General features: G+C 37.8%; 1 protein-coding gene across 4 annotated transcripts in view; it reads right to left on the minus strand.

The window, feature by feature from the left end:
- Positions 1 to 26,931, minus strand: part of CNTN6 (contactin-6) — a 232,094-nt gene that overhangs the window by 19,582 nt on the left and 185,581 nt on the right. For all 4 annotated transcript variants that reach the window (XM_010590042.3, XM_023548001.2, XM_023548006.2 and 1 more), the window contains 7 exons: positions 14,781 to 14,956; positions 14,303 to 14,420; positions 13,338 to 13,496; positions 13,088 to 13,237; positions 7,669 to 7,739; positions 543 to 777; positions 315 to 430 (listed from right to left, as the gene is read on the minus strand). In XM_010590042.3, the coding sequence (XP_010588344.2) occupies positions 315 to 430; positions 543 to 777; positions 7,669 to 7,739; positions 13,088 to 13,237; positions 13,338 to 13,496; positions 14,303 to 14,420; positions 14,781 to 14,956 (1,025 nt within the window). The remainder of the gene's footprint in view (positions 1 to 314; positions 431 to 542; positions 778 to 7,668; positions 7,740 to 13,087; positions 13,238 to 13,337; positions 13,497 to 14,302; positions 14,421 to 14,780; positions 14,957 to 26,931) is intronic.

The raw sequence follows: 26,931 nt of genomic DNA on the forward strand, positions 1-26,931 counted from the left end.
ATCTTTCTATAGTTTGCAGAGTGGGTTTCACATTGAAGTTCTTCTATGGTTTGAGACATTGAAAATTAGACAGACAATTTTCTCTCTCCAAGAAGCAAATATGACTGAAATTTAAAAAATTAGATAAGGTCATCATCAGCTGATCACTTCTAAAATGGTTGTCATTTGTTAATTTGCTTGCTTCAGATCAATTGGAAAGACCCTCCTCCTCTTATTCTCCTCTTAGCTAAGAAGCAGGTACGAGTGTAGGACTGAACAGGTGTCATTGTGCAAACAGCTGCACAATAAGGGTAAATGAAATTGATATGGATTACCTCATAGCCCAACACTCGTCCAGTGTTTCTATTCCAGTCAATAGCATTCCAGGAAACCTCCATTTCAGAAGCAGAAACACTCTGGACAGAAGTTCCTCTCGGGGCCATTCGAGGTTCTACCATGCAGAGAAAGATATAACCATCTTTAGCAGAGGGGTTCATGTAAAACGGAGCTAAAAAATGCATACTGTATTGAAGAAAATCATTCCAGAGCTGACCTGAACTTACCATCTTCCCCAGAGTAGACAATGGACGCGGTACTCAGGGATCCTTCTCCTTCATTATTATATACGCCCACTTTGACTTCAAAGGGAGAGAGGGGAATGATGCTTTCATTTCTGTAAATGAACCTTGATGATTCCACAGAAAGCACTCTTTCCTTGGTCCAGGTTGTTGAGCCAACTGGCCGAAACATGACGATATATCCAAATCCCTCACCATTCTGTAGTTCTTCTGGAATTGACTTGGGCAGAATGTGATCAATCATTAAGTATTTGCAAAAATATATCATTGAGCTTTATATGTGTTCATTGATTTTTTTTGTTTTTGTAGAGACAAACATGGGTATTTACCCTGTTTAATGAATTATTGAAAAACATAATACTTTATTGGAATATCAGTTAGGAAAATGATCCCAATTAAAGGTACTCTGAGAAACAGTTGAAGCTTTTAAGTGGAAAATATAAAACAGGCTTTACTATTTTTATATCTTTCTCCATGATTATTCATAAGTTGCAATAATAAAATGGTTTAGAAGATTGCAAGTTTTTATGTTAAAACATAATTTTGATATAAATCTTTAAACAGCACAAAGTTAACTTATTAACCATTTATTTTAAGCCTAGATATGTTTTACTTTCAGAATATTTTCCAACAAATTCTTGTAAGCAGTGAATAATATAATTCTTGCATAATAATAAATGCACTAAGACATATAGGGTATTTCTTTAAAAAAGCATAAAGGACTTCTAGTATTTTTTAAACATACATATTCACTTGTAGTAATAACAACATGTATTTTTTCTAAAGTATGAATAGCTAACTCCCACAGAGACCAAACTCTATAAAATACCTTTAAAACCTAAAGTTATTAAAATTACAAAGTAGAAGTATATATATGCTCCCCCAAATGGTGCAGATATTAAAAATTATATATAATCATAGGACATAAGCAAATGAAAACGAATCTGTGGTTTGAATTTAGACCAATATTCCACCTAATTACAAGCAAAGTGTATAAAAGAATTAATATAGTTTATTTTGTTTTTCTAAAGGAAAATGAAACATGCTTTTCTATTTTTCTCTCTAAATATTTACATAGACTAATAAGGGCATACGTGAGTCCCTCATGCACACAACTCCATTTCTGTGATTTCCTTACCCATATTGTATCATTGTATCACTGTATCCTGCCATTTAGACCACATCTGGTTACCCAACTGTGGCACCAGAACCAAAGGCGGCCATCTTGGTCAGTATCTCTGAGGTGTTCTGATGCAAAATCTCTGTACTCTCTAGTGTTTAACAGACCCGGTCAGTTCCTTTGCCTTGCAAAGTTTGTGTATGAGACACAGAGGAGGAAGCCAAAAAATAGATAATATAAATCAGACATTAAGTAGAAGCTATGGAGCCCTTGCGGCATAATGGTTAAGAGTTCGTGCTGCTAACCAAAAGGTCGGCAATTCGAATCTACCAGCTGCTCCTTGGAAACACTCTGTTCTATAGGGTCACTGTGAGTCTGAATCGTTACGACGGTAACTGGCTTTATGGGAGCAGTGAGGCAGTAAAAGCTAGGAGGAAACTGAAACTGCAAATTAGAGAAGACAAGTAGCTGAGTAGGAAATTGGATGAGTAGGAAATTGGAAAAATAGGAAATGAGAAGAACTGAGTCAGAAGCATGAGGGACCATCCAAACTGGAGCTGGATTACCAGAGTAGCTGAAGGCAACTAGAGCTACTGTGCTGAGAATATTCATGGATGACATTCAGTTTTTCATTTGACCTGTTGCTTGGTTGCTGAGACTTTTTTTTGTCCTCATTACTTCCATTGTTGTTTTAAAATAAATCCCCATTAACTGAGATGACCCAAGTCAGCCTCTGTTTCTTGTCATGTGAAACAATCTAACAAAAGCAAAAGTGAAAAGAGGAAGAAAAATACAGGTCCTGACATCTGTTAAAAGAAAATGTTTCCTTGCATTAGTTTCTCTTCTATGTGGAGGTCAGAACTAAAGTTAATTCTGAATGGGATGTAAGAGACTGATTACAATTTAAGCTACTTGCTAGAAAATTTGATTTGTTTTGGAAGCTTCTTTGATCTCAGATTTAATCAGGATGGTTAGTCAGTTCATTGGTGTGATCAGAGGAGTTGTATTTTTGTTAGTCAAGTACAATTAAGATGTCTCATGGTGTTCCCTCAAGATGTATTTGAGTCCAACATATTCAGTGTAAAGGGAGAAAACAAAAACTTATTTAAGATTCTTCCTTTTGTTCTTCTCATATGGATCAAGAGTCAAATGATAGAGAAATACATATAGGTTATTTGAGATGGACAGAATTTTTTCTCATTCTTTTTCTCTAAGCAAAAAAAAAAAAAAAAGAAGTGTTCAGTAGAATAAAGAAACTCAGAAATTTTACTGGGAGTGAAGTCTATTAAAATGGCTAAGGAATAATAACAGTTCTCAGCCACAGTGTTTCTAAAAATTATTTTGAGTAGAGACCAATGGTCAGCAAGCTATGATCTTTTTTTTTAAAGATTTTTTGGAATGTGGTCATACCCATTGGGTTCCATTTTGCTTATCCCTTTTGTTACTAAATTTTTATTTTTTAAAAAAGTTATTTGATGCTATGTGTTTTCACTAATTATGACATGGTGATTCAAAGACCAATCCAGAATTTTTGATATGAGTTATGGATTTTAACTCATATCAAATATATCAGGTATATAACTTGTATCAGATGTATAATCTGGTAATACAACCCACCAATAAGGCAAGTAGCACTGTAGTGCCACCGATTTGTGGTATGACAATATACTAGGCAGAACGAAATAGTTTATTGTGAGTTCCTTTCCATTAGGTTACATGGGGAACCTCCAGCTTTCCAAATGATACAGAAAAACCAAAGCAAACCCATCAGGGCTCTCTAATTATCACACAGGAAAGCCATAATCATACTTGCAAGGCTTATGCCACTGAAATAAAGACAAAATTTATAAAACTAGCATACCCAGGAAACATCACCTAATGGAATGCTCAAGCTACACAACAACGAACCTCCACCTCAGGTAGGTGGAGCTTCACCCATTTCAAAAAGGATCCATCTTGATGCTAAATGCATTAAAAGCAGAATAACTTACTACCTAAGAGGTCTTGAGGCATAAAAAGTGGCTGGTATACAGTTACACCAATAGTAGTGCAAGGGAAATGGTTTGTTTGAGCTACAGTGGCAGAATTGAGAAGTTATCTTTGAGACCATGTGGCCTGTAGGAGTGAATACTTTACTTATCTGGCCCTTTAAATTAAATTAAATTAAATTAAATTAAATTAAATTAAATTAAATTAAATTAAAATGCCAACTCCCAGTATAGGTGTCTATCTCTTACTCTATAGTTTTCATCCTGTGCATATAATTTTATAGTCATATTTTATATGAGACATTCACCATGAGCACCTTAAATTTCTTGGCAGTATTTGGGGGTGTAAATTATGAGAAAATAATGAATAAGACTTACCTCAGAAAGGAATTAGCAGTTACTACATTCTGAAAGTTGATATCATTGTTTGGAAATAAACCAACAAAAACAAAAACAAAAAAACAGTAAAGAAACACAAAATACACATTACAGTGGCAATGGAGAAAACACAGAGAAGATGCGTTTTTCAGGCGGGTCATAGGGTTGCTGTGAGTCGGAATCAACTCAGTAGCACGCAACGACAATAGCATACCCCAGATTCATGGTAACCCCATGCACAACAGATCAAAATGCTGTCAGATCCTGTGCCATCCCCATGATAGGCTGTGGATGGGATCTTTGTGATCCATAGGGTTTTCACTGGCTGATTTTCGAAAGTAGATCACTAGGCTTTTCTCCCTAGTCCCTCTTAGTGTGGAAGCTCTGCTGAAACTAATTCAGCCTCAAGCCTCCTCTGACAGATGAATGATGGCTATGCGTGAGGTGCCTTGGCTGAGAATCACAGAGTGAGAATTCTGCCACTGAACCACTAATGCCCCTTAAACAGAGTATCTGCTCAATAATGTTCATTAAATTGAAAACGTGACTAAAATGCATTGTGGAGGCCTGAACTATTGTATCCTTCTCCTCTTGAGTACACATAACTTATTTCTTAAAGAAGTTTGGGCACCAGAAGAATATGGCTCAGTATCTGTATTTACATGATGCCAAATATGAGTAAAGGGAGAGTGCATCCATTAATTTAGTTTCTGAAATAATCTGCAAATATAATATCCCAAGACAATATACACAGATGAGATTATTTTAATTCCATTTATTTTTCACAAATACAGGCCAGCAAACTTTTCTGTAAAGGGCAAGATAGTAAATATTTTAGTCCATACGGCCTCTGTCACAGCAACATGAAAGAAGCAATAGGGAACACTGTATGTAAAAGAATGGGCATGGAAGCAGGCAGATTTATTTACAAAAATAGGTAGCAGGCCAGATTTGGCCAGTGGGCCATAGTTTGTGGACCCTTGCCTTAAAGAAAAAGGACATTATAAATCATGGGAAGGTTTTTTTTTAGTAATTGACAATCATCTCTATTTAAGAATTTCCACCTCACATATAGACTGTGCAAAAACAATCATTCACCAACCAAGGAATTTCCAACAATGGATGAGAAAAAATGTTATAAAGTCAGTACAAGTGCCTATACACTAAGACAAAAGTGCTTATATTGCCTTAGAAGAATTTTGAAGTCTAAACCTATTCAACATCACACAAAAGCGATTCTCTTGAAGACTTATCCAAGAATCAACATAATTGGTGGAAAATACATTTGGAGCAGCAGGAATAATTAAATTAAGTTACTATTTGAGGCAGATATACAAGGACTCTGGGTACATCCTGATCAATCGAATTGCCAAGGACAAGAGGAATTCTAATTTAGGAGGAAGTAAAAGGAGCATAGTCAGGGTGGCACAAATGATATGCCTTCAGCTACTAATCTAAAGGTTGGCAGTGTGATCCACACAGTGGTACTATGTAAGAGAGGCCTGGCAATATGCTTCCATAAATATTACAGCCAAGGAAGCCCTATGGGAGAGTTCTGCTCTGTAACATGTAGGGTCGCCATGAGTTGGAATCTACTTGATGGCAATGGGTATGTAAGTAGATAGAAAGAGAGAGAGAGAAACAAGTGAGAGAGCCCTGAGTGCACATCTCGACCATCTTTCATTACATTCCTAGGCCTCAGTTTCCCTATCGGAAAGTGGTATGACCCACCTCCTAGAACTGTTGTGAGAACTGAGTGGTATAAAATGCACATCGCAGCACCTAAATCCTGCTCATGATTGAGGAATGGAGTTTCCACCTCTCTCAAGACACATCCATCCATCTATCTGACAAGGACTTATTGAGGTCATATCACATCCCAGACACTGAGCTAGGCCCATAAAGTCTATGAGAAACTAGACATCTAGAAGAAAAGGATAGTTGTACGACAGCTGCATCTGATTTCTGGCTCTGTCACAACCTTCTAAAAACAACAACTGTGTGTCAGTTTCCTCTCATATAAAGAAGGTTGAATGATATTTCTTCTTTTTTTTAACCTTAGTGGGAATTTTATGTAGAACAAAATAGACTATCTACCTACGTACCCACCCACCCACTCACATTCCCACCCACCCACCCATCCATCCACCTACCCACCCAACCACCCATCCATCCACCCACCTACCCCACCCATCCATCCATCCATCCATCCATCCATCCATCCATCCATCCATCCATCCATCCATCCATCCATCCATCCATCCATCCATCCATCCGTCCATCCATCTATCCATTTATCCATCTATCTCTCGATCTGGAGCCCTGGTGACACAGTGGTTTATGCGTTCAGCTGCTAACCCAAAAGTCAGCAGTTTGAATCTACCAGCTGCTGGTTGGAATCCTTGTGGGGCAGTTCTCCTTTGTCCTGTAGGGGTAGCTATGAATCAGAATCAACTTGACGGCAGTGGGTATCTCTCTTTCTCTCTCTTGCTATCTATTGTCTTTCTCTACTGTAAAAATCATTTACAGATATAATGAATTACTATTATTCTCCAACAGGATTTCTCAACCTTGATACTACTAGCATTTTGGGTCAGAGAATCCTCTGTGTGGAAGCCTATCTTATAAATTGTTGGATGTTTAGCAGCATCAGTGGCCTCTATCCAAATGTCAGAGGTATCCCCCCTCAGTTGTGACAACCAATTATGTCTCCAGACATTGTCCATTGTCCCCTAGCAGGAAGAGGATGAGGACAGCTGTCTCTCCTGCTTTGAGGGCCACTGTTCTACAGATCAGATAGGCTGATGACCATGATGCCATTAGATGTAATATAAAAATAGCCAAGGAAGTGGATGCTTTGACATTATGAAAACTGTAACCAAAATGCTAAAAACACATACACCCATTGCCATCAATTCAATTCCTACTCATAGTGACCCTATAGGACAGAGTAGAACTGCCCCATAGGGTTTCCAAGGAACAGCTCGTGGATTCGAACTGCCGACGTTTTGGTCAGCAGCAGAACACTTAACCACTGCCCATCAGGGCCCTAAAAACATGTATATAGGGCAGTAAAACAGGGCTCTTTAGTTAGTTTTAGCTGAAGCCTAAAACTGATAACAAAGATAAGAATTTCCATGCATTCTAAAAAAAGATATCAAACCATTTATGTGAAGAGTTATCTAGCAAAACAGCCTAACACCCATGTCAAACATATATAAAAAAGAAGTTGACAAGATTTAAAAGAGCAACGGTGAGAAAACAATTTTCTGCCTGCACTCTACTGAGTCTAACCCATTTGAGTAAAACAATTCCACAGGTAATAAATAAAACAGTTTCTAGTTCATCAATAATAATAAAAAAATTCTACCAACCTATCCTCAATTGACATTGAAGTTGTTTTTCTTATATTTGGGAGAAAACTGTGCTGAGTTAGTCATATGCTCCCACTTTAGTCTAAATAAGAAATGTTTCTGATACCTACTCTAAACAAGTCATCATCAGAAGTCTGTATTTTTATATATTCTCAATAGTGCTCAAAAAAATCTTTTTTTTCTTTTTCAGTATTTTTCCTGGCCAGCCAAATCTTTTTCCTTCAAAATAACTCAGTTGCAGAGAAACTTACCTCCCACGTAATGACAAGTTCAGACCGACTTCCTCCACCTCCGTTGATGTTTGTTGGTGCCATGACTGGGACTAAAAACAACCAAGAGAAACAAAGGATGACAATTGTTAAGGTACGTCTTCACTGGGAAGAATTTTGTTTTTGGATTTCACCTTTCAAAATCTCACGCAGGGGCACTGTGAGAGAGCCTCGCATCTTTAATGAACATAAATTATGTTTACCCTTATCCAAATTTCTACGAGAGAGGACACAGTTGTGTTTGATACATGAACACCCTGGCTCTAAAATTAATTAAAAATCGAGTAACATCGTGTATTTGACATTATTATGCATCATCTACTAATTGGCAAAATGATGTTCCATTCAGATGGTAACAGTGACACTGCTGATTTAGTGCCTAATTATACAGTCGTGCTGTAAACAAGTTACTGAGGCAGTGTATTAATTAATTCTTTTTTTTTAATAAACAAACTAAAATAATATTTCTTTTTGCTAGATATCAGGATATTTTAACATATAAAAATAAATTTAAAAAAATGGAAATAATGAATTCTGGTTTAAATGTCCATGTTTTAATCTCAGATCTCTCAGGACAAGAAGGAGTTTTCCTCTAATATGTCACTGAGAAAGCCTGTAAATTTTCTCCTGTCAAACTGAGGAGATTCCCAGTTTAAAGTTAGGATTCTAAGGCTCTGTGGAACATCATTTCCTACACTGATCAATTTTATAAATTAGAGAAAATACTCCCTTCGCACATAACCTTGTGAGGACTAGGGTAATGAATAATAGGTCAAGGTAAATTGAAAAACTGATTATAATTGTGAGTGTGTGTGGGAAGGATATTGTTGTTTATAACAGGGGGCTTTACACACGTGAAAGTGTTAAAAAGCATTGTTTTTCCTGACATAATGGCAAAAGTATCCTATATCTAAGATAATGGATAAATGTGAAGAATACAGCTTTTTAAGTGTAGAATTATATGAAATTTTCTATTCATATGTTTTCTATTCTATGTTTGGCCAATATCTAGAAGTAAAGGAGGAGTGGCTGAGGATAAATGGGGACTGGTAGGCAGGGATTAACATATGCAACGATTAATTGCTCATTTCAAAATTGTCTCTGTCCACAAAACTCATCCAGATAAATTCAGACTACTTTTTAAATGTAATCCCATTTCATATAGATGTTTAACTCTTTAAATGGTGTGTTGCTGTTGTGTGCTTTCACCCTCATTTGAATTTATTCCAACTCATAGTGACACTATAAGATGGAATAGAACTGCCTCATAGGGTTTTCTAGGGGCCCTAGGGGTGCAGTAGTTAAGAGCTATGACTGCTAACCAAAAGGTCAGCAGTTTGAACCCACCAGCTGCTCCTTGGAACCCCTGTGGGGCAATTCTACTCTATACTATAGGGCTGCTATGAGTTGGAATGGACTCCAAGGCAACTTTTTTTTTTTTTAAATCTTTATAGAAGGAGACCTGGTGGCAAAATGGTAAGTGCTAGGCTGCTAACAGAAATGTCGGTGATTGGAACCCACTAGCAGGGGAAGAAAGGACCTCTGCTCCTGTAAAGATTACACACTAGGAAACCTTATGGGGCAGTTCAACTCTGTACTAATAGGTTGCTTTGAGTTGGAATCGAAGCAACAACAATCTTTACAAGAGCAGATTGCTGGGTCTTTTCTCTCATTGAGTGGTTGGTGGATTCCAACCACCGACCTTTCGATCAGCAGCTGAGCACTTAACCATTACACTACCAGGGCTCCTTTTAAATGTTATAGTGATATAAATATCTGATTTCTTAAAATAATAGCACCTCTCAGATATTATCCATTTTCATACTCAATTTACCCGAACTTTACTTTGGTCTTCATGATTAATTTAAGCGATCTTCTTGTATCTACACACTATTTTCTAAGTCTTCCAATGCCTTTTACCAAAAGCAACACGAATCTGAGTGGATTCTATATAGTTGCTGTGTTTAAAGTACTTGGCATCATACAGTGACCGTATTTAAGGACCTTTGGATAGTTTAGCTACATAAGTTAAATTATTTTAAACTATAATTCAATTTACACCCTACAAAATTTCAAATATTCTGGGTAGCAAAAAGTTTCTTCCTTTATTCAATTTTCAAATGACTTTCATTTAAACCTAAAACAATACTGAGAATAATTTAGCCTCTGATGATACAAAAAACAGGTTTGTGACCTCAGGGAAATTCTTACAAATATCAGTTCTCATTATACTACAAAAATAAGAGAGTTTCAATGATTAATAGAAGATAGCATATGAGCTTTACTATGAAATACTTCAGAGTCAACCATGCACAAAGCTACCAAAATACAAATCAGCTGCATACAAATAACCGGAAACTAAAGCTATAATTCAGGGTCATGGGCCACACTCCGAGATTCTGATGTGGTTGGTGAAGTATGATGGATTACTTTTATATGGCCTTTCTAGCCAAGGTCTTGTAACTCCCACCAAAAGATTGGGTGGGACTATGCAAATAAAGTACTTGTGGCCCACAAAGGGGATTGAACAGCTTGCTAATAATTCAGATAATGTACATGGCACCCCTGTGGGGGTGGGACCATGCATATAAATGTATAGAACCCCAATGAAAGAAGTGGTTAGTTTAGCGATCCTGCTAGGCTTAAAATGAACCAACCCAGAGATGGGAAGGAGGGGACCTCACAGCCACCAAGGAGAAAAAAAAAAAAAAAAAACTAGGAGTGAAGCACATCCTTTGGACCCAGGATCCCTGCACTGAGAACCTCCTAGACCCAGGAGACAGAGAGAGAGCTGTAACACCAGAAGCAGTGAGAAGAAGCAGCGAAGAAATGGCAATAGCAGAGGCAGAAGAACAAGGATACCAACAGGAGATGGTGCAGTGGGCTTCCTGGCACAGGGAGCAAGAAAGCTGACAGCTTTCAGGCAGGGGGCTTGCTGGTGGAGTAGGGTGCCCATAGGCACTTATAGGTGGATATGAAGAGCTTTGTAACACCTGACCCAGCAGAGCAGAGGCCTGGCGAAGGGGCCAAGAGCCAGAAGGAGGCCTGCCTGGAGACATGGCTGAGAAGCAGCTGTCCTGATTGAAGAACTGAATCCTGAATGTAACCTGTTTCTTCTCTAATAAACCCCATAACTGTAAGTATGGTAATGTGAACTCTGTGTGGCTATTGCAATGAATTATCAAATCCAGCAGAGAAGTAGAGAGTGCCATGGGAGGTATTGCTGGTGTCAGAACCGGTAAAAAGATTGTAGAGAGGAGGTATGTCTGATCTCTACCTCATAGCAATCAGCCTTGGGCTGTTGATCTTGATTCTCCCTTCCCTTTGTGAAGTTAGAGGAGGTCAGATGCCCTGCCATGCCATTTTTACAGTTGGTGTCAGGAGTGGGACTCATTGCAATGGCTCTAGACTCATGGAAGTACAGGACTCAGGAAGAGAAAACGAAGGGCTGTGAGAAGTGAACCTTATTCTTAGATGGTTACTTGGGGTGTTGTTACTTGTAATGGCTGAATGGAAAGTAAGAGATGTTATGCTGCAGCTGAGGAGAGAAAAGCCGCATCTGGAATTGCTTGAGGAGAAAGCCAGGCTGGTTAAACAAGATGATTGATAGGGGGCCATGGTCTTCTGGTTCCACCTAGCCAGAGGCTCAAGGCCTTATACATATGAATTGGAAGATAGTCAAGGTGTGGAGAAGAAAAGATGAAACTGGAATGTTTAAAAAGGTTATATGTTGATTTGAATGTACTATGAATCTCGAATATTTCTTCTACTTGGTGTTGTAAAACAGACCTAAATGTATGATAGAAATGAATACTGGGTATTATAGATTACAGAGAGCATGTAACTCAGCCTTCAGCCAATACTTGATTGGAGATGCTAAGAGGGGTACTAGGGTTTTCCTGAAAGAAACATAGGCTGTTGGTTTGAATGCAGTATCATTGTGTTCAGAGTACTGGGGGCTTAGTTTGAAAACCTGAGCCCCGCTGAGGACCATCAGAGTCAGGAAATTTGGATTTGAAAAGACCTGCAGACCCACTCAGAACTGCTGGGAGAGCAGGAAGTTTGCATTTGAAGGAAGGACCTGCAGGAAAAAAAAAAAAAAAAAGACTGTTTTGCTATTATGAATTTCAAGCAATTGGCCTGCTGTTGCATGCATCGAAGCAGGAGAAGTCAGTGTCCATCAGAAGAACCACTCTCTAGTGCTGGAAGTTAAAGGGAGCTGGTAAGTAGACAGCCTGGTATGTTTGCTTGAGGTGACCACCTGGGGCCATAGATGAGTGGAAGTGGGGGAGGTGCAGCAATGTACCTTTTTTAAAAATTTAATTTAATTTTATGATACTGCTGTCAAATATGTTATTTTCTAGTCTCACCCCTCTCCCCATGATACAAATACTAGCACTGTTATTTAGTTTGGGAGTCCATGGTTGGCACAAATGGTTAAGTGCTCCACTACTAACTACTAATGGTTAGTGGTCTGAACTTACCCAGAGGTACCTCAGAAGCCTGGCCATCTGCTTCTGAAAGATCACAGCCTTGAAAACCCTATGAAGCAGTTCTACTCTGCACACATGGGTTCACCATGAATTGGAATGGACTTGATAGAATCTAACAACATGTCTAGCTTAAAAATGAGTTATTGATATTTGACAGTTGCACACACTTTATTGAGGTAGTTTGTGTTTGATCAACTGCACCAGCAACAATAAAGTGATCCTTCATTTACGTGACTAAATAAGAATGTGAACTTTGTTAGCTACATGCAGCGAGCAGATCTAATGTCACCACACAAGTGAAAGTTTAAGAGTGGAACAAAGAAGATCCATTGAAAATAGCTTAAGAAGGCATGACTCCTGAGCCAGGCTCTATCTACTTGTGTTCTGCTGTTCAGTGAACCAATTGATGCTCAATTAGTGCTTCTGTTAAATGAGTTTAGGCCTGACCTCATTTGCATTTGGAAGAATTTAAACTACTGCTCGATGAAGCTGCAACTAGGTCTGAGTTGAGAAATAGATGGAAATGTATGGATGACTGCACCAACAGTGTCTCAATTAATTGTGGACCACAACATTTTAATGAAACATGCAGTAACTCATTTGCACCCACAAATTTACAGATACTCTATTGGATTTTGGCTGGAAAATAGATGAGATGCAAAGATAGCTTCTGAACAACTCTTATTTTGACATGCCTGCCTAACTGTAATTATCTATTGTTGAACCCACTACTCAGGGAAAATACACCTTGCCTTATGCACCTAAAAATATGAAAATGAGAGCCACTGATTTACTGCCTCTGATTTTCAGCAAAAAACACAGGATCTAAAAAAGTACTTCTTATTTGTTTTAACAACTAAGCCATAAAGGATCATCTGTCTTTCTAGAAGTCATTGTTGATTCCTCACCTGATGCTTTGGTTCTTAACAATTCTGATGGTTTACTTGGTTCTCCAATCCCAATGCTGTTGCCAGCAACAACACGGAATTCATACTCCACCCAAGGGCTCAAACCAACCACTGTTGCGTTGTATGTTTTACCATTGAGAATTTCTGGAACTGAAAAGAGTGGGATACTTAAGACACCTAAATTGGCACTAGTCAAAAACAAATCAAACAAACTTACCATCTGTTTACCAAAAACACATGAATCACTTACCTGTAGAAACAGCCTGCCAACCCAAAGAAAATGGTGTTCGAGTCTGAATAGTAAATATTTGAATGGGACTGTTATTATCTGGGCCTGGTCTCCAGCTGAGTTGAGAAGTACTACTGGAAATATGTTCCACTCTCACATCCTCTGGGGGACCGGGTGGACCTTGAAAAAATGTTTTATGATATTAACCAAAACCAAACTGATTGCCATCGAGTTGATTCCGACTCATAGCGAACTTATAGGACAGAGTAGAACTGCCCCATAGGGTTTCCAAAGAGCAGCTGGTGGATTCAAACTGCCAACCTTTTGGTTAGCAGTCATAGCTCTTAACTGCTGCACCACCAGGGCTCCACTGCAGAGGTTATTAAATTCAATGACTTGGATAAGGATAGTTTATTTTTATCTATAACACTTAGAAAATAAAATAGTGAACACGACACGTTCATACCACATTATTAGAGATAAAGTCCTATTAATTGAGCTTACATGGTGAGAGATTAATTTAGAAATGTTTCCTCTGAAGATTAGAAAATGCCAATCATGAGGCAATTTAATATCATGGAATGGGGAGCTAATCTGAAAAATTGAGAACAGTTCTCTCTCCCTGTGCTCTCAAAAATGAACTCATTAAGTAAATGCAAACAATATGGAGAACTATTGGAGCATGTGGATTGGAAACCTTCCTGGACGGGAATGGTTTATTATAAATAGAAGACAAGTCTAAATTTCAGGGACTGACATCACCTACAGAGGCTAACCATACCATGTAAATAGACAAAACCTGTTCGATTCAATGCCCGTATCCATATTACCTACCTCCTGGAGTCTTAGAGTTTAGAGAGAATGTCTGTAAAACTTTGTGTCACTTCCCTATTGTGATGCAATTTCTGAATAAGCTAGCATTTAGATATCAAATTTTTGCCAATGAATAATCCATGTGACCATTTACCATAGCTATTTTTGCTTACCTCTAACAATGATATCAGCTACAGCAGATAAAATTTCTAGAGTTGTTTGTACAGTGCACATATATTTTCCTGAATGGTTTAACTGAATATTCCTTATCATCAAATCTCCAGCAGATTCCTGCAGATATTAAGGTGAAAAAAGGTAAAAAAAAAACATAATCTCACCCAGCAGGTCCCATTTTAGAGCTTGCCAAGTATTAAATATAACACAGATCTGAAATTAAGAGATATATTAGCATCATTGTAGTTTCTTGTATTGATCCTCTTTATTATCCCTTCTATATTATAATTGCATATAGAACACAAACATTTCTATGAAAGATATAAAACAAAATAAAATGCAACAAAACAGGTGAAGCTTCAGAAATAGAGTAATTATCCATGCACGTAAAGATGAGGAGAATAATTATGAAAGATGTCGATTCATGTAAAAGACTTGATTCATTTTATTAAGCACTTAAAAATTTCAGCAACTTACTCCTCCGATCCTTTCAAAATGAGTAACTCCTTTTTTTAAGTCTATAATATCTCCATTGAAAGACCATACAAATACAACTTCAATGGAGGGGTCATGGGACACCTGGCATGGTAGCACTATACTCTCACCAACTGTAACATCCATTTTGGAAGGTGGAATGGTAATAACGGTCCTCTCTGTTGAGAAAAAATATATATTATTATTTAACAAAACCTTTTAAGATGTTAGGCTATGGCTATAAAATATATATTTTGAATGATTCTATAATGATCTTAAAAAATATAAATGGAACTTGAAGTTTACTCTATTCAGTTTAAAAATTCTTTTCTCCAAATATGTCTTCATTTATCATCAGTGTAATTTATTACTTGTAATAAAATTAAGAACATAGTTTCATCTTTTATATAAAAATAGTTTCCAGAATATTATGGGCTTTAAAAAGACAACATTCCATACATACAGGATGTACCATACTTTGTTATTTTTTATTCTAAAATTACAGTCATGACATTACAATTGGCACACTGGTTAACAGCTCTAAATAGTCTAATTTCATATACAATGAGACAAACTATGTCCCTAAGATCATAACTATAATAGTTTATGTAGAGAATTAAAATCATGTCATATTTAAAAGTGTGAATATTTAAAAGTGTGAATACAACATATTTAATCTATTTCTGACATAGTTGTGATAATAATTTTCTATTAGCTAACAATGCAGCCTGAATTGGAAGGGTAGAAGTTTTCCCTTTTTTTAATCCAAATTTTGCAATGTTATAATTATATATCCATCATAAAAACTTTCACTCTAGGAATATCAGTTTCAGGCTCTACCCTAGTTCTATAAGTTCTAGAATTTCATTTACCAACATTTCAATGGATAATTCAAAAAATGATCCAGTTATGTTAGAGAATCCTATATTTTTCTTATTAAAAGAGACTCACAGTGACAGATCATTTTTTAACTACTTTTTCTTTTTTAAAACAAACTGAATAGTTTTAATCCTAGAGGACTAAGAATTGACCAGAATGGGTACTTAGTATCTGTAAAGGAGTTCTGATCATACATTTGGATTTAGATGTCAACCAAGAATATACTATGATTTAAGGGATCTACATTCAGTAATCCCGCACGTATGTGTCAGTTTGTCGTACTGTAGGGACTTGTGTGTTGCTGTGATGCTGTAAACTATGCCACCGGTATTCAGATACCAGCAGGGTCACCCATGGAGGATGGGTTTCAGCTGAGCTTCCAGACTAAGACAGACTAGAAAGACGGACCCAGCAGTCTACTTCTGAAAAGCATTAGCCAGTGAAAACCTTATGAATAGCAGCGGAACTTTGTCTGATATAGTGCTGGAAGGTGAGCCCACCCAGGTTGGAAGGCACTCAAAAGATGACTGGGGAAGAGCTGCCTCCTCAAAGTAGAGTCGACCTTAACGACATGGATGGAGTAAAGCTTTCGAGACCTTCATTTGCTGATGTGGCATGACTCAAAATGAGAAGAAACAGCTGCAAATATCCATTAATAATCAGAAACTGGAATGTACGAAGTAAGAAACTAGGAAAATTGGAAATCATCAAAAATGAAATGGAATGCATAAACATCGATATCCTAGGCATTAGTGAGCTGAAATGGACTAGTACTGGCCGTTTTGAATCGGACAATCATATAGTCTACTATGCTGAGAATGACAACTCGAAGAAGAATGGTGTTGCATTCATTGTCAAAAAGAACGTTTCAAGATCTATCCTGAAGTAGAATGTTATCAGTGATAGGATAATATCCATACGCCTACAAGGAAGACTGGTTAATATGACTATTATTCAAATTTACGCACCAACCACTAGGGCCAAAGATGAAGAAATAGAAGATTTTTATTAGCTGCTGCAGTCTGAAATTGATCAAACATGCAATCAAGATGCATTGATAATTACTGGTGATTGGAATGCAAAAGTTGGAAACAAAGAAGAAGGACCAGTAGCTGGAAAATATGGCCTTGGGGATAGAAACATGCTGGAGATCAAATGATAGAATTTTGCGAGACCAACGACTTCTTCATTGCAAATACCTTCTTTCACCAACACAAATGGCGACTATACACATGGACCTCGCCAGATGGAACACACAGGAATCAAATTGACTACATCTGTGGAAAAACTCGATGGAAAAGCTCAATATCATCAGTCAGAACAAGGCCAGGGGCTGACTGTGGAACAGACCATCAATTGCTCATATGCAAGTTCAAGCTGAAACTGAAGAAAATCAGACCAAGTCCACGAGAGACAAAATATGACCTTGAGTATATCCCACCTGAATTTAGAGAGCATCTCAAGAATAGAATTGACGCATTGAACACTAGTGACCGAAGACCAGACGAGTTGTGGAATGACATCAAGGACATCATCCATGAAGAAAGCAAGAGGTCACTGAAAAGACAGGAAAGAAAGAAAAGACCAAGATGGATGTCAGAGGAGACTCTGAAACTTGTTCTTGAGCGTTAGCAGCTAAAGCAAAAGGAAGAATTGGTGAAGTAAAAGAACTGAACAGATTTCAAAGGGCCTCTCGAGAAGACAAAATAAAGTATTATAATGACATGTGCAAAGAGCTGGAGATGGAAAACCAAAAGGGAAGAACACACTCGGCATTTCTCAAACTGAAAGAACTGAAGAAAAAATTCAAGCCTTGAGTTGCAATAGTGAAGGATTCCATGGGGAAAATATTAAACAACACAGGAAGCATCAAAAGAAAATGGAAGGAATACACAGAGTCATTATACCAAAAAGAATTAGTCGATATTCAACCATTTCAAGAGGTGGCATATGATCAGGAACCGATGGTACTGAAGGGAGAAGTCCAAGCTGCTCTGAAGGCACTGGCGAAAAACAAGGCTCCAGGAATTGATGGACTATCAATTGAGATGTTTCAACAAACAGATGCAGCGCTGGAGGTGCTCACTCATCTATGCCAAGATATATGAAGACAGCTTGCTGGCCAACTGACTGGAAGAGATCCATATTTATGGGTATTCTCCAGAAATGTGATCCAATCGAATGTGGAAATTATAGAACAATTTCATTAATATCACATGCAAGCAAAATTTTGCTGAAGATCATTCAAAAACAGCTGCAGGGAACTGCCAGAAATTCAGGCTGGATTCAGAAGCGGACATGGAACCAGGGATATCCTTGCTGATGTCAGATGGATCCTGGCTGAAAGCAGAGAATACCAGAAGGATGTTTACCTGTGTTTTATTGACTATGTAATGGCATTCAACTGTATGGATCATAAAAAACTATGGCTAACACTGCGAAGAATGGGAATTCCAGAACATTTAATTGTGCTCACGAGGAACCTTTACATAGACCAAGAGGCAGTTGTTCAGACAGAACAAGGGGATACTGAGTGGTTGAAAGTCAGGAAAGGTGTGCGTCAGGGTTGTATTCTTTCACCATACCTATTTAATCTGTATGCTGAACAAATAATCCAAGAAGCTGGACTATATGAAGAAGAACGGGGCATCAGGATTGGAGGAAGACTCATTAACAACCTGAGTTATGCAGGTCACAAAACCTTGCTTGGTGAAAGTGAAGAGGACTTGAAGCACTTACTCATGAAGATCAAAGACTACAGCCTTCAGTATGGATTACACCTCAACATAAAGAAAACAAAAATCCTCACAACTGGACCAATTAGCAACATCATGATAAACGGAGAAAAGATTGAAGTTGTCAAGGATTTCATTTTACTTGGATCTACAATCAACAGCCATGGAAGCAGCAGTCAAGAAATCAAAAGACGCATTGCATTGGGCAAATCTGCTGCAAAGGACCTCTTCAAAGTGTTGAAGAGCAAAGATGTCACCCTAAAGACCCAAGCCATGGTATTTTCAATCACATCATAAGCATGTGAAAGCTGGACAATGAATAAGGAAGACCAAAGAAGAGTTGACGCCTTTAAATTTTGGTGTTGGCGAAGAATATTGAATATACCATGGACTGCCAAAAGAATGAACAAAACTGTCTTGGAACAAGTGCGGCCAGAGTGCCCCTTAAAGGCAAGGATGATGTGACTGCGTCTTACATATTTTGGACATGTTGCCAGGAGGGATCAGTCCCTGGAAAAGGACATCATGCTTGGCAGAGTACAGGGTGAGGGGAAAAGAGGAAGATCCTCAACAAGGTGGATTGACACAGTGGCTGCAACAATGAGTTCAAGCATAACAATGATTGTAAGGATGGCTCAGGACTGGGCAGTGTTTCATTCTGTTGTGCATAGGGTCCCTATGAGTCGGAACCAACTTGATGGCACCTAACAACAACAACAACAACAACACATTCAGTAATGAGGGTTTTAGGCAAATTATGATGAAAAGTTAGTGTGCATTAAAAGGTTACAAAAAAGTGAAATCAGGACCCTGAAAAATCTCTTTCTCTAAAAGCTAAACATAAGATAAAGTTTAACCTTTCCCAGGGAACAAGTCTAAATAGCCCTCTGCGAGATGGACTAAAAGCTTTGTTTCTTCCTTTTCTTCATACTGCTCAAGAAGCTAAACTAGCATTGAGATTATATTTATGTGTTTGTATGAAGTAGTGATGTGATGAACAAATATTCTGAGAAGCTAATAGGAGAAATACAGCATCAGGATTGGTGGAAGACTCATTAACAACCTGCAATATTCAGATGACACAACCTTGCCTGCCAAACATGAAGATACGTTGAAGGACTTACTAACGAGGGTCAAACACTACAGCCTTCAGTATGAATTACATCTGAATGTGAAGAAAATAAAAATCCTCACAACTGGTTAGATAAACAACTTCGTGTTTTTAAATGAAGGAAAAAATCGAAGTTGTCAATGAGTTCATTTTACTTGGATCAATAATCAGTGTCTATGGAAGCAGCAGTAAAGAAATTAATGATGTATTGCACTGGGCAAATCTGCGGCAAAAACTTTTTAAAGTTTTCAAAAGCTTTGAGGACCCACACCATGGTCTTTCTAAACCTCAGACGCATGCACAGTCTGGCCGATGAAAAAAGAAGAATTGTGGTATTGGTGAAGAATATTAGGTATATCGTAGACTGCCAGAGGAATGAACAAATCAGTCTTAGAGGAAATACAACCAGAATGTTCCTTAAAAGTAAGGACGGCTAGACTTCCCCTCATTTACTTTGAACATGTCATCAGGAAAGACCAATCACTAGAAAAGTACTTCATGTTTGGTAGAGGATTGGTGAAAATGAGGGAAATCCTCAATGAGATGAATTGACGCAATAGCCGAAACAATGGACTCAAACATGTCAACAATCACGAAGCCGGTGCAGAATCAAGTAATATTTTGCTTTATTATATATAAGGTCACCATGAATAGCAGCTGACTTGACAGCAACTAACAACAACTTGGAGCAGTGTGGCACTTTGTTTCATTTATAGAATGTTTAATTATGATTCTTACATTTTAAAAATTGCAACTGTTTGTTTAGTAAAGGTTTGTAAGTGGAAAGCAGGAAGTAATAATCCTGGGTTTTAAAGTATGTATTTATAAAAGATCCATGGAAAAGTAAAAGCATATCTTATATTTCTGAATTAAAAAAAGCCAAACCCACTGCTGTCGAGTCGATTCCGACTCATAGCAACCCTATAGAACAGAACTGCCCCATAGAGTTTCTAAGGAGCACCTGATGGATTTGAACTGCCAACCTCTGGTTAGCAGCTGTAGCACTTAACCACTATGCCACCAGGGTTTCCATATTTCTGAATATAAGGGAAAAAACCAAACTCTAAATCACCATCAGATAAGCACTCTTGTTTTCATTTTTAGGAATAGTCTTTCTCTTTTTATTTTAATGTGTATACTTTTTATTCTAATCATTTATAGGAAAAACTTTGAAGAATGGCTTTGTGGACTAAGTCCATTCTTAATTCCAAGCTTTCTTCACATCCTTTCCACAAAGTACAGGTAAATTCAGGAATTCAACTAAACCCTTTAGGACTAGAGAACATATTTTCCTTCATGTAGTTACTCTCGGAAAATACATCACTAATGTGTTATTTACATTTATGAGAGGATAAGTTAGTTAATTGGATGTGTTGGTAGAGCAAAGTGCCCTTATTTAAAGTTTTAGATCATGCAATTAAAGTAATTTTCCAAATATTAAAAATGACAGCCATTCCTTCCATTTGTGACACCATGCAGTAGCAACATTAAATGCATTCTTTCCTTTAATAGATAGCTCATGGATAGAACAGTAATGATGCTTAAAACATTGTGAATAAGAAGTGTTGTATTGTAATTTATAATTTTTTACTAGTTCATTAATTCATGCATTAACTAATATTTATTAAGAATTTATCACATGGTCAGCCTTCTGCTAAGTGTTGGAGATAAATGGTAAAGAAGAATTTCTAAAAGATCAAATAAAAAAGCTAAAGTGCCTGCCCTCATGGGGATTTAAGTCTAATGATGTAATGAGAAAAGCTGTCATTAATCAAAGCATGGTAATGAAGATGCAGTTATAACTGTGATAAGTGCTGAATGTTAGAAGTAAATGATCCTATTACAGGGTTTAACTGGTAAATTCTGAGAAGTCAGTTTCTTGAGAAAGAGCTTTTTAGCTGAGAAGTGAAAAGCAACTAGGAGGTATCTAGGTAAATGGAGCAGGTGGGGAGAAGGAACTATATTTCCTGTGCAGGCAAATCATCTACAAAAAAATTCTTGCAAAGGAGGTAAATGGCTGCTAGATGCCAGGCAGCCATTTTTCTCGAAAGCCTAGCACTAGGCAGAGAGTAATACAGTCAGCTACATAATTTGTGTGTCCTAGTGCAAAATGCCCCTTAGAAATGAAGATGGTGAGCCTTCGCCTTGCATACTTTGGACATGTTCTCAGGAGGGACTGGTTCCTGGGGAAGGCCATCATACTTGGTAAAGTAGAGGGTCACTGAAATAGAGGAAGACCCTCTATGGGATGCATTGACACAGTGGCTGCAAAACCCATTGCGTTGAGCCGATTCTGACTCATAGCCACCCTATAGGACAGAGTAGAACTGTCCCATAGAGTTTCCAAGGAGCACCTCATGGATTTGAACTGCTGACCTTAACCACTACACCACCAGGGTTTCCCAGTGGCTGCAAAAATGGGTGCAAACAACGATTGTGAGGATGGGAGAGGATCAGTGTTTCATTCTGTTGTACATAGGGTCACTGAGTCAGAACCGACTCAATGGCACCTAACAACAGCAGTGTACAATGAAAATGTGGATGCCTTATTCAAAAACAGGAAAAAAGTGTCATTAAAGGCACTAAATATAAATCTTTTCACTTTAAAAATATTTTGTTATTCATACAATGTAATAAGGGTAATAGTGATACATGAGTAACAACTTATATTTACAAATACGAAAATTATATAATTTTGCTGTCATAATTTTATATAATACAATACATAGCCAGTTGCCATAAAGTTGATTCCGACTCATAGCGACCCTATAGGACAGAGTAGAACTACTCCATAGGGTTTCCAAGGTGCATCTGGTGGATTCAAACTGCTGACCTTTTGGTTAGCAGTCGCGGCTCTTAACCGCTATGCCACCAGGGTTTCTGATACAACACATAGCAATACTTGATTAAAGTTGTATCTTGATTTAACAAAAAAGTTTGATGTTGATTGATCATAAAATTTTCCTGACTTATTTTTTTCTGACCATCAAAATGTATCCTTTTAGCGACTTCATTTTCATTTGATGTAATTGAAAGCAATATATCTTCAATTACAAGGGAACGACCCATTAATGATAGATTCATCTGAAGCATCATATAAAAAGTAGTCTTCTTAAAATTTAATTTGTATTTCTTCGCCTGTGGATATTCGTTTTGCAATGCTGCAGGAGATTTCAAAGCAATAGATTGTAAGTTCTTTGAAGAATTAAAACAACTCTGTGATATGTTTTATCGCCATGTCCGTGTGTATGCTTTCATTTTGTCATCAGAGAAAGTTTACCATCTGAGCACTAACAGTTCCTGTCCTAGCACTCAGGCCAGAGAGCTCTTATTTGTTCAGGTGCCACTGGGTCAGGCTCTGAGAACAAAGGAGCAAGTAGGCTTGGAACCTGGTGCTGTTCCCTTGCAGAGCCTTTATCACTCCTACAGCCTTTTCTGCCCCCTGCTGATGAGTCCACCATTGTCTCCACCAGCCTGAGCCCAGATCCTGGAGCCCCTGCCCCTTAGGGCCACCCGGAACACTCCTGTCCTAACTGCTATGCACGCACACTTCCTGCCGTGTCCACAGGCCTAAGCATGTGTGTACATGTCTTCCTGCTGTGGCTGAACCATACCCAAGCGGAGGTGCTGCCAACCATGTGCACTGCTCACACGCATGCTCCATTGTCCCGTTGGACTTCACATGCGAGGTATAATTTCTGAGATTAAAACTATTAAGGATTTCAAGGTATCAACAGCAGAGCCTTAAATCAAGCACAGGGCATTTCTCAGCATGGAGTTCTGAGTGGCTGCACAGGTCCCAGGCCATGAAGCTGGCCGTGGTTGCTGGGTTAAGAAATATGTTCTTTTAGTCAGAAGCTTTGGAAGAAGTAGAGGAGTAGCAGAAAGACATACCATTACCTGCGGCATGAAAATGGATTATATTAAAAGAAAAAAAAAAAAAAAAGGAGCTTCTATGCAGGCAGAGCTGTTACTCAAGAGAATAAAAGGTAAAAGATTATCTGAGTATCGTTTCCCTGAAAGTGTATTCCCTTGTGTAGGTAAGAGGGCACATGGACAATAATTTTCTTAACTGCTGTACCCTCTCCCCCACCATATGCAGACCTGTCCGCATCCTGTGTTGGTGGCACTTTTGCAGCCGTAAGGCCACTAGGTAGTACCCTGAGCAATTAATTAACTTCTACAACCACACAGAGTTCCAGCTCAGAACTCTAAGCAGATACCCCACAGAGGCAAAATAGGAATTACCATAGACTAGGAGAGTGGTTCTCCGGCAGTAAAAACATATGCGTGCGTACAAACATACTGCAACGAGCTGGAGATGAAAAAGGAACTGAATTCATTCCAGACCGTGGCTCTCAGTGAATAACTCCCATTTACCCAGTAGCATTTTCATAAGCTTTATTACAGAAAGGAAAGGGTAAAATTCCATCTTGGACTGGTTCCCCCAAAAAGGTCCTTCATCCCCAGGTGAGTTGATACAGAAATCTCTTCTACACACACATACATAGCCCCTTAATATATCATAGGTGAAGGAACAAAGGGGCAAAAGACCCTGAGACTTACATAGTTGAAAAGGAAAAGAAACCAGAAAGGTCTACATGCTGAGCAAAAGGGGAAGGGGAGGAAAAGGGAGGCTCTGTGATGCAGCCTGGGCTCAGGATGCTTGATGGTCTTGTGGTCAGCTTTTATGACACCAAAGCGGGAAAAAAATCACCCCACTTTCTAGGATTTAAAATCTAAATTTTGCCAGCATGCAATTATATGGTTACCTCAGTGGTTAAGAGCCCCACTGCTAATCAAAAGCTCGGCAGTTAGAATCCACCAGCTGTTCCTTGGAACCTTATTGGGCAGTTCTACTCTGTCCTGTAGGGTTGCTATGAGTCGAAATCCACTAGTCAGCAATGGGTTTGGGTTTTTGGTATACATTTATAAGAAAGGCTTTAGGAGAACTTACAGCTAAAGCGCTAGGGGAGGGGTCTTCTTCCCCTAGGGTACATTCTTTCAGTGCAGTTTCATGTAAAGGTCATATAGGCAGTGGGAGGCAAACAATGCTTTCTGCCACCCCTGCTCATACAAAATGTTTGATGCTATTTTGGAGGAAAGAACAAGGACTTTGCTTTAGTCTGTTAGCAATAAGTTCAAATTCCTCCTTTGCATACAACTTAAATTCTTAAGAAATATCCTCAAACCGTTGTTGGAAAGTGAGAGGAATATAAATAAACACATATATTCTACTTCTTCCCTAGAAATATATACCAGTAGAGCAGGTACAATATCTTGAGGCCTATTAACACTGAAATACTTTTTGGAGTTTATGGATAAATCAGATCATTAGGGCCTAAATGATAACAAACTAAAAAGGCAGGAAATCAAAATGCTGGACCCCATCATGTGTGAAACCTTGAAATTCTTAAGGCTCTGTCTCTTGGAACACAATAGAAGAACTGTATTCTAGACAATCTAGAAATTCCTTCTAATAATATATTGTTTTATTTTGTATATTCTTTAAATATTTGTAGGAAGTCTAGCCTGATGGTTTTAAAATTTTAGTGTGCCTAAAAATTACCCAGAGAACTTTTTTCAAAATGTGAATTCCTGGGTGCCCACAAGAAATACTGATTCTGTAAGTCTTCAGGGGGACCCTACAATATGGATCTTTAAGAGACTTCTCTCTCTGATTTTGATGTAGCTAACGGATCATGCTTTGAGAACTACTGACCCAGGTTTTCAAAATTGTACCTGAAATTTTATTTAAGGACATCTAAGCTACTTAAAATTCATTGCCAGAAAGTTTCTAATGCTTGGCATTCCAGGAAAAGTTATATCCCATAAAATATTATTGATGATTAATGTTCCCCCCCTAAAAAAAAGTGGATATCAAAGGCTGTTTAAGTAATTCTGTGTACATTATCAGCTTTTAGAGTTTCACAGTACGTTTTAGCATATACAAGTTCTGATTAACTCCTGGATTAAAGACACATTAAAAATTTTATTTAATTCAAGGTTTCCAATTTCCAACATTTTTTAAATTATGGACCCTTTCTAATTCATGTAATGCCTTTTAATACATCTTGCCATATATGAGTTTCTGAGAAGCAATGTTTGGAAATGTTGCTTCCATGGTTGAAGAGGATTAACACAAAAATACACACACAGCACATGCACACATATGTGTGTGTTATTTCACAGCCATATACATATATACTTAGAAGACAGTTATTAAAATTTGAATAATAATTGAATAAAGTCTGAATAATTTATGGATCATTGTTCATTTTTTTAAGACAGGAATAAGGTTTTGTGTTTATGTTAAAAAGAAGAGCCCCTTATGCCTGTAGATAACTGTGTTTGGGGGTTGGGGAATTTGGTAGTATGGATACAGTAAAGCAAGACTTCAAGCAGTTCATTCTGGTCTGAACCTCTGCATTTCTACCCCAGATATACTGAATCAGAATCTACATTTTAACAAGATCCCCAGGTGATTCATATGTATAACTTCCTATGAACTTGCTGGAAATGCAAATTCTCAGCAAGGAACTTGTTAGGAATACAAATTCTTAACAGGGGTTCAAACGAGTGAACCAGTTTGAAGCCCTGAAATGAAGTTAGACATGAGTTGATAATCATTGACCCTGAGCAATGGGTACATGGGAGTCCTTATACTATTCCCTATACTTACATGTGTGTTTGTCATTTTTCATAATGATTGAAAGGGGGATAAGTGGAAAAAAAATTATTGGGAAAGGGAGTAAGTGAATGTTTTCAGGCAGAATAGGAAGGCTTTCAATTTCTGAAGTAATGAGAACTGACCACTTTTTGAAGAGTATCCTAAATATTAATGATTATAAAGTTTCATAAAATCACAGGATGTTTATATTTACCATTTTAAGTCTATTTTAGATAAAAGTCATCATATGAAAACAGCCTGAGTCTAGTAATTCTATTCTTAAAGAAGTACAAGGAAAGATTTAAAAAAATACTGGATGCTTTTGATGAACAGTATTGCCATAGTTTTACCCAAATAATGCGTGCCTTCTACGTTTGTTTGCCAACTACTCCTTCCCTCTGGGAAGTATTTTCATAACCACCACTATGCCATTTTTTTTTTTTTTTACAGTAACATTAAAAAAAAAAAAAATAACATAGTGTGCTTATAAAATACCTCACAGGGTGGAGGCAGTTGACAAAGATAGAAGGCATGCATTATTTGCGTAAAAAATATGGTATTCAAATTCACACTGCCATAATAGCAGATGATGTTTCCAGAACACATATTTGGTTATGAGTACCCCAGAAGACACTGAAACTAATTATATAAAAAAAAATTCTGTCAGAATCATTTAGTATGATTTCTTTAAACACAAATGGGATTGATTGCCTATACCAATGAGTGAACAAACTAGTACATAAGATGATCCCCAGCTAC

Source organism: Loxodonta africana, chromosome 22 (assembly GCF_030014295.1).
Source record: "Loxodonta africana isolate mLoxAfr1 chromosome 22, mLoxAfr1.hap2, whole genome shotgun sequence".
Taxonomy (NCBI): domain Eukaryota; kingdom Metazoa; phylum Chordata; class Mammalia; order Proboscidea; family Elephantidae; genus Loxodonta; species Loxodonta africana.